Raw genomic sequence first — 8,776 nt, 5'->3', positions numbered from 1 at the left:
GGCCGCTTAAGACTAGCGAGTGCGGCCCTGGAGTATATTACTTTTATGGGAGCCGAGGAGACAGCCAAACGCTGAATTGAAAGGCAGCATGCACCCGCTACTCCATTCTAACAGGAGACTGTCCTTCTGTATCGCAGCTTTCACTATAGGGTGAAACTTTCTGCAGACCACTTGTCAGCTTTACTGTGTAGACTAGGACAGGATGAGTCATTTCATTATAATTAGATGATGTTAAGTTAATAGCATATATAATACTGCTGGAGTCAAATGTGGCAGGATAGTAACACCATACAGAGACAGGGCTTTTTTTTTTAATGCAGCTCCTGTCACTTGCCGCTTTTTGTAGTGTACCTTTGCTGTATAGGCTAGGACAGAATGAGCAGAGTCCCCTCAGTTAATGACACATAAGCCAATCCTGGTTCTGTAGTGCTGCTCAAGACCTAGATAAGAGACTGTATACAATAACGCTATCTGGGCGAGGTGGCCTGAAACAAAAGCCCAATACACTTCTATGGGATTCTGCACTCTCGTTGACGCTTGGGAAATCCGGCAAGCGACATTCAGATCAGAAATCCAAAAGCTGGATCAGATAGCCTTAAGATATTGCGTGATTCTAGAATTATAAGGCCAGGTTCCCAGAGCAGAATCTCTACAGCAGACAGCGCTAGGACAGCATTGCTTTCCCTATAGACAGCAATGCATTTCTTAGGCAAATTAGCTCAGAAATTCATAGCCGTCTATGGGAACGGCAATGCAGTCCTAGCGCCACCTGCAGGATCTCCGGCAGAAATTCCATCCAGAGATTTCTCAGTGTAAACCCGTCGTAGAGCAGCATTTCCCAACCAGTTTGCCTCCAGCTGTTGCAAAACTACAACTCCCAGCATGCCCGGACAGCCTTTGGCTGTCCGGGCATGCTGGGAGTTGTCGTTTTGCAACTGCTGGAGGCCCCCACGTTGGGAAACACTGGTTTAGAGCGTCTATGTCAGACTCCCAATATACATAAAAAGCTTGATCTTCACAAGTGTGTAACAGTGAACCATGTAGACACGACCAAGACCGTTTTTCTTTCACAGATTTATTTCGGTTCCCCAAGCCGTTGCAAAAAAAAAACACAGCATAGAATTAAATCACGAGGAACATTATTAACATAAAATAAAAAAAAAATAATAAAAATAATCCACCTGAATGACAGACAACAAAAACAAGAGGAGGGAAGAACAGAGCAGAGAGCGAAGTCGGGAGAGTTTTGTCATCGTTTATTGTGAAGTTAAAAACAGGCAATAAAAAGTAAAAACTCAGCGTACAGTTTCCATGTCTCTGAACAGACAAAACACATCACGACCCCCCATTGGCGGGAGGGACCGGCGCACTTCACAAGGCCCCAGCTGCAGACGTGGGACCAGCAGACAGCATGGGGGGTGTCACCAGGGAATGTTCAACCAACTAAAAGCACAGGGACATGGGGGGGGGGGGGGGGGGCCATAATCTCTTTACGTTTAAAAAAAAAAAAAGAAAAAAAAGAATATATTTCATTTCTTTACTCACAGGCCGCTCCAGTGAATAAAAACCGTGTTTTTTTTTTTTGTTTTTTTTTGGGAGGTGAGTGGACGGGAGGCGCTCAGATTAGTCCTAAGATCTAGAACCTGCCCTTCACTGAATCAACTTCCACGGGGCCGAGATGATAAACCGGGAAAGGATGAAGGACAAAAACAGGAAAATGTCCTAAAAAAAATAATAAAATAAAATAAAAATACAACTAGGGGACTTCTCAAACAGCTTCTCCCCTCACTGAGGTCAGCAACCGAGGCTCCCATCTCCGGACTGGTAATGAGTGATGACACGACGTGACCTTCACTGGGCCTGGAAGAGAACAGAGAGACATCAGCTACGTCTGCGCCAAAGATTACACGTCACATATCAAATCCTATGTACTAGATAGAGACCGACCTGTGGCCCTGGCTGTGCCGGAGGAGGTTGTGTGGGTGGAGCGCCTGGCGCTTGTCCGTAGTATGCCGCCTGCTGCCTGTAATATTCCGCCCACGCTGCACTGTAGTCCGGTTGTGCTGTTGGTGGAGCGGACGATGCCGCTGCCACGGTTGCAACCGCTGTGGCTGCAGCAGGGGCACCAGGAGCTGCAGCAGCTGCTGCTTGGGCTGAAAAAAATATTAAAACACAAAGTGTTAGGAAGATTCAAAGAAACACTAAACTTTTCAGGTCATGGAAAATAAAAAATGTAAGTACATAAAAATAATAACACTAAGAAAAAAAATATAAATATAGATAAATGGAAAAATACAAAGACAAGACAAAAACACTTATAATTAATATTAAAAACATTTATAATATTTTAGAGGCATCAGCAGTATGTGCAAGAAACAGCGCTGCCATAAAACTTACTGCAAAGCCCCCGCATTTCACCACAGAGTATCGTTTTATCCAGTGTGCCTCCAGCTGTTGCAAAATTACCGGACAGCGTCCTGACATGCTGGGGTTTTGCAACAGCTGGAGGCACACTGTTAAGGACACACTGACGTACTGAATGCACAGGTACCTTGTTTCTTGTAATATTCTTCCCAGGCCTTTGTGTAATCCGGCTGTCCAGTGGGCTGAGCCGTCTGCTGACCTGTAAGGTAAAGGAAGTGACTGTCAGGGAGGACTATCCTGGTGCACCCCAGCAAACAACCACATACACTGTATACTATAGACTAGAACAGATTTTAAATACATTTTTTTTCTCTAAAAAGTAAAGAAAGCTTTCATTTTTTTCACACGCTGCTGTAACGCCCCTATGCACCTGGCTGTTTGGCGCTTCCAGGTTTGGTGACACTCAAATTAGCAGATGCGGCAATGTGCCACCGCCGCTGACTGGTTGATCAGGCACGTGACGTCCCAAACCTGAACGCGCCAGAAAACAAGAGCTGAGCTCAATGATGGGTGCAGCGGTGCAGGAACCAGGAAGGCAAAGAGTTTTGTTTCTGTACTAACCTAAATAAGGAAGGTGTTATTGCCAGCCTGCCCCTTTAAGATTTCACTCTTTGTAAACAGATGTCAGGGGAACCGTCAGCTCTAGAACGATCAGGCAGAACGCTCATTCAGTGCTCTGCCCGACTACTAGGAGCTTGGCTGAACTTCTCCACACCCAGCTCTAAGCTCCAGACCAGGAAAGATCATATTCACCGATTCCCACCGGGCGTGCCTCAAGCTGTTGCAAGACTACAACTCCCAGCATGTCTGGACAGCCTTGGGAGTTGTAGTCTCAACTGCTGAAGGCACGCTGGTTGGGAAAACACTGCGCTAAGGACCTGGAGCTACAACTGTATGGACCAGACTGACGACTGAACCACAAACAGTTGTTAACACTGCTACAGAACAACAAAATATTTATAGATAAGGCGATTCTTTCCCTTAAAAGGATAAATCTAAATCAATGGGCAGACACTTATCCAGGTCACAAAAAGTTTAAATATATATATATCTTTCCTAATCCTGCCCCAATCCCCCCTCCCCCCCTCAATCCTGTCCCAATCCCTCCCCCCCCCCTCAATCCTGTCCCAATCCCTCCCTCCCCCCCCCTCAATCCTGTCCCAATCCCTCCCCCCCATAATCCTGTCCCAATCCCTCCCCCCCATAATCCTGTCCCAATCCCTCCCTCCCCCCTAATCCTGTCCCAATCCCTCCCTCCCCCCTAATCCTGTCCCAATCCCTCCCTCCCCCCTCAATCCTGTCCCAATCCCTCCCCCCTCAATCCTGTCCCAATCCTCCATCCCCTCAATCCTGTCCCAATCCTCCATCCCCTCAATCCTGTCCCAATCCCTCCCCCCTCAATCCTGTCCCAATCCCTCCCCCCTCAATCCTGTCCCAATCCCTCCCCCCTCAATCCTGTCCCAATAACTCACCCATCTTCTTGTAATACTCCTCCCAAGCCTTCGTGTAGTCCGGCTGGCTGGCAGGTGGAGGCTGCTGGGGAGGTTCTCCTCCTTGAGGTGGAGGGACAGGGACTGCGGGGGGCTGCCCGGGCACAGGAGCGGGGGGCTGTTGGTAGTAGTGCGAGTAGTAAGCAGCCCAGGCAGCATTGGGATCTGTGGGGGCTGGAGGTTTTGCTATTGAGGGGGAAAAAATAACTTACTCATTCTGTTCATACATTCAAATACAAGTGAATTTAAAGGATTGCCTTTCAACACTTATCCCTCCCCCTTGTCCACATTATAAGGGCAGCGTTTCCCAACCAATGTGCCTCCAGCCTCCTGGGCTGCTGGGAGTTGTAGTTTTTTAAAGACTAAAGGTACCCTGGTTGGAAAACACTGGTATACAGGGAATGTATTAGTGTTTCCCAACTAGGATGCATCCGGCTGTTGCTAAACTACAACTCCCAGCATGCCCAGACAGCCGAAGGCTGTCTGGGCATGCTGGGAGTTGTAGGTTTGCAACAGCTGGAGGCCCCCTAGTTGGAAAACACTGGATTAAAGCGAGCCAACATAACACCCATTATCACTGCAATAAAAAAATAAGCGCACACACAATCTGACACTTACTCGGGTCGTGAGGGGCTGGCGGCTGCCCCCACTGGGGATACGTGCTGCCCCAGCCTTGTGGGGGGTACTGGTGAGGAGGTGGAGGCGGCGGTGGTCCCGGACTGCAATAGAAGAGTGACCAGAGATCAGATGCGTATACATTAGGACATCAAAAGTATACAGAGATCTTCGCAAAGTGTGCGACCGGCCCCAACATTGTATTCACACCACAGGATCTCAAGAGCATTTATAACAACACATCCGGACTCAAAACATTACACAACAAGTTCAAAAGGGATCGTGTAGGATTAGTAAAACAATTTAGCTTTCTTTCCAAAAAATAAAAAATAAATAGCGCCACACCCGTCTTCAGGCTGTGTGTGGTATTACAAGTCTGCTCCACTGACTGATGAAACAGAGCATCAATACCATGAACAACCTGAGGACAAGAGTGGCGCTATTTCATAGAGAAAGCAATAAGGCCTAGATTTATCAAACTGAGAAAAAAATAAAAATAAAATGTAAATAAAAATGAAATTATGGGGGAGATTTATCAAAACAACCAATCACAGCTCAACTTTCACTTTACCGGAGCTCATTAGCTGAGCTGTGATTGGTTAATGTGGGAAAATCTCTAGGGGAGATTTATCAAAACCTATTCAGAGGAAAAGTTGCTGAGTTGCCCATAGCAACCAGATCACTTTCACTTTAGAAGAGGCCTCTGCAAAACGAAAGAAGCGATCTGATTGGTTGCTATGGGCAACTCAGCAACTTTTCCTCTGGACAGGTTGTGATAAATCTCCCCTAGAGATAAATCTGGGCCCAAGTCTGTAATTCTAGATAACCCCCTTTAGAAATAGTAGCAGAGAAATTTAAAGGGGTACATCTCCCACAGACATCTTCTCTTAAGGGACAAGATGAATGATTGTGGGGGGTCCCACCACTGGCCACCCCCCGAGATCTCCGTGCAGCTACCATGCCGCACCCAGCATTCTCAACAATACGTTTAGAACGTTGGGTTTCCCCGGCTGGAAAAGTCATGGAGGTGTTCGTGACGCCAAGAGGGGCATCACATCTCCGGCCAGGGAAACCCAGTGTTCTAAACACACTGGAAAGCTGGGTGCGGCATGGTAGCTACATGGAGATCGTGGTGGATCCCAGCGGCGGGACCCCCATGATAAGCCATTTTATCCCCTATCCTTTAGAGTACCCCCCTTTAAAAGGCAAAAATTCAGGATGGGTTCCAGACAGATTCTGCTCCAGATTTTGTCGCACCATTACACTGAAAAATGAGTAATGGAAACAGAAAAATTTAGCTTTTTTGCCGTTTTCCTCCTCTGAAGAGACCACTTTTACTTTTCCACTTACAGATCCATGAGGGTTTCTTATCAGCACAACCAGTTGTAATTTGCAATAACCCCTTTTATTTTACCATATAATGTACAGCAAAAAATAAATTAAAAAAGGAAACGGTCATATGTTTTCTCCCGCACTATCCACAGGTACCGCGGGAGACTCTGAACATAGAGTCCTACCTTTCCCGGATGCGCTGCGCCGTTCGCCCCGTTATAGCAGTTTCTGTATATTTAAATTAGCTGCTAACTGGCACGAGCGGGGTTACTGCCTTCATCTGGCACTGTGACTTAACCGCCACCCGGCCCGCAGCACCGCCCGGCTAATGAATATTCATATGTCTTACATTCTTCTCATCCCGGCCGATACTGCGCATGTGCGGGATTTACTCCAGCGCTGCTCCTGACTAATGAAGCAGCGCTGAAGACCGCCTCCAGGTATAGTAGTAAATCCCGCACATGTGCAGTATCGGCCGGGATGAGAAGAATGTAAGACCTATGAATATTCATTAGCCGGGCGGTGCTGCGGGCCGGGTGGCGGTTACGTCACAGTGCCAGATGAAGGCAGTAACCCCGCCTGTGCCAGTTAGCAGCTAATTTAAATATACAGGAATTGCTATAACGGGCGAACGGCGCAGCGCATCCGGGAAAGGTAGGACTCTTTGTTCAGCGTCTCCCGCACTGGTACCTGTGAATAGTGCGGGAGAAAACATGACAGTTTTCCTTTAATGTGAGATAAAATTAGTTAAAATACAATTTTTTTTATTTATTTAATAAAGAAATTTATCATCTAGAGAGAAACTGAAAACCCAGCAATTTTGCAACTTTAGTTTTTACACAGTGCACTTTAATTTTTTTTAGGATTTCAATGATTCCTATATTTACATAGGTTTCTGTATTACTACTAGAGATGAGGGAACTTACAGTAAATTCGATTCATCACGAACTTCTCGGCTCGGCAGTTGATGTCTTATCCTGCATAAATTAGTTCAGCTTTCCGGTGCTCCCGTGGGCTGGAAAAGGTGGATACAGTCCTAGGAAAGAGTCTTTCCTAGGACTGTATCCACCTTTTCCGGAGCACCGGAAAGCTGAACTAATTTATGCAGGATAAGGCATCAACAGCAGAGAAGTTCGTGACGAACCGAATTTACTGTAAGTTCGCTCATCTCTACCTGTAACTATTGTGTTGTCTATGGTGCCATATAGGGGCTCATTTTTTTTTTTTTTTCCATAGTGTTTGTTCAGATGGAACTTTTTTGATCTCCATAAGCAAAATCTGTTCCTTTTTCAATTCACTGCTCAAAATCAATTCTATAATAATGTTATATTTTGATAGGTCGGAAAACTTCACACAGCAATAGCAATTTGAATACAAGATTGCTTATATTGATCAATGCTATTGTGTAGTATTTATCTGTTTGTTGGGTTCACATTAATTCCTTTAAAAAAAAAAAAAAAAAAAAAAAAAAAATTGTGAAAAGATGTAAAGGCCATTACTAAACAGACTGAAGCATCAAAATAAAAATCAATCACCCACCCCTGCAATTACACTGCGGGGGTGAAAATTGGACAGCTGACCGGCACCACTCATCATGGACCTCTAAAAAGCCGAGATCACAGCATTATAGAGTAGTGGTCTTCAACCTGCGGACCTCCAGATGTTGCAAAACTTCAAATCCCAGCATGCCCGGACAGCCGTTGGCTGTCCGGGCATGCTGGGAGTTGTAGTTTTGCAACATCTGGAGGTCCGCAGGTTGAAGACCACTGGTATAGAGGATAATAGCCCAACATCAGCGTTATCACCCATGTCAGTGATTGATGAGTGTGCTGCTGTTAGCCATCACATCCCAGTCTAAGAGTAGCTCCTGCGCTCCCTTCATAGACTTAGGGCTAAATGTGCCATACATGTACGGCGTGGTGAGCTATGGCCCAGACGGCAGCGCTGTAAGTGTATGGCACATGTCATCTTAAGGGTTAAGAAAATCTTATCCACTAATGGTACTTATAACCTGCTACCGTTTTTACCTGTCCAAGTCTGCAAAAGGTACATACTGTGGTGGAGCTCCGGGAGGTCCGGGTGGGTAAGGACCTGGGTTAAATGGACCCATGGGGCCAGCTGGACCAGGACCAGGAGGACCAGGGCCAATCGGGCACAATGGACCCTGGGAAAGAAAAATGAAAAATAATTTACATTACCACATCGGTAAACCATTTTGGAATTAAGATTTCTTAATGCAATAATTGTTTTGGCAACCCCCTAAAAACACCACATTATTCAGAAAGGTCTAAACTGAACAGGATTCTGAGCGAGGAGACAAAAAGCACCCCAAAATACTTGTTCCTGCACTTCCATTTTACCCAACCTGTTTGTCTCCAGCTGTTGCAAAACTACAACTCAGCCTTTGGCTGTCTGGGCATGTTGTGAGTGTAAGTTTTGCAACAGCTGGAGGCACCCTGGTTGGGAAACAACAATCTAGACCTCAACATGGCCAAATGATGCTCAGTATAACGTGCTGGGAGTTGTACTAGGCGCTCACACAGGCACTCGGGACCCACCTCAATCTTCTCTTCGATCAGCTGTTTGGCATGGTCGATCTGTTGCGGTGAGCCGCGAATGATGAACATTTTGAAGTTGGGGTCGCCGTTGGGTGGCGGCTGCCGCGAGATCTCCACAAACGCTCCAGTCTGTTGGTTAATGGCCTTTACGTTTTCCCCACCTGCAGATAAGAGAAAAAAAAAAAATTATTATATATATATATTTTTTTTTTTAATAAAGGCCCCAAATAAAGGCCCCAAATAAAGGCCCCAAATAAAGGCCCCAAATAAAGGCCCCAAATAAAGGCCCCAAATAAAGGCCCCAAATAAAGGCCCCAAATAAAGGCCCCAAATAAAGGCCCCAAATAAAGGCCCCAA

The 8,776-nt window shown here is 46.1% G+C and overlaps 1 protein-coding gene across 2 annotated transcripts in view; it reads right to left on the bottom strand.

Annotated features, from left to right (window-relative positions):
- Positions 1–1,066: 1,066 nt before the first annotated feature.
- KHSRP (KH-type splicing regulatory protein) overlaps positions 1,067–8,776 on the bottom strand; it is a 35,143-nt gene continuing 27,433 nt past the window's right edge. Inside the window, exons 14-20 of one of the 2 annotated variants that reach the window (XM_056570254.1) lie at positions 8,420–8,580; positions 7,916–8,025; positions 4,533–4,633; positions 3,897–4,100; positions 2,552–2,623; positions 1,948–2,153; positions 1,067–1,860 (exon numbers count right to left, since the gene is read on the bottom strand). In XM_056570254.1, coding sequence (XP_056426229.1) covers positions 1,852–1,860; positions 1,948–2,153; positions 2,552–2,623; positions 3,897–4,100; positions 4,533–4,633; positions 7,916–8,025; positions 8,420–8,580 — 863 coding nt within the window. In that variant the 3' untranslated portion in view covers positions 1,067–1,851. Of the gene's footprint in view, positions 1,861–1,947; positions 2,154–2,551; positions 2,624–3,896; positions 4,101–4,532; positions 4,634–7,888; positions 8,026–8,419; positions 8,581–8,776 lie in introns of both variants that reach the window. The other variant, XM_056570253.1, reaches the window with a different exon arrangement.

The sequence above is a fragment of the Hyla sarda genome, chromosome 4, assembly GCF_029499605.1.
Source record: "Hyla sarda isolate aHylSar1 chromosome 4, aHylSar1.hap1, whole genome shotgun sequence".
In the NCBI taxonomy this organism is placed as follows: Eukaryota; Metazoa; Chordata; class Amphibia; order Anura; family Hylidae; genus Hyla; species Hyla sarda.
The sequence above is the reverse complement of the archived record's forward strand: the minus strand, read 5'-3'. Positions and strand labels throughout refer to the sequence as shown.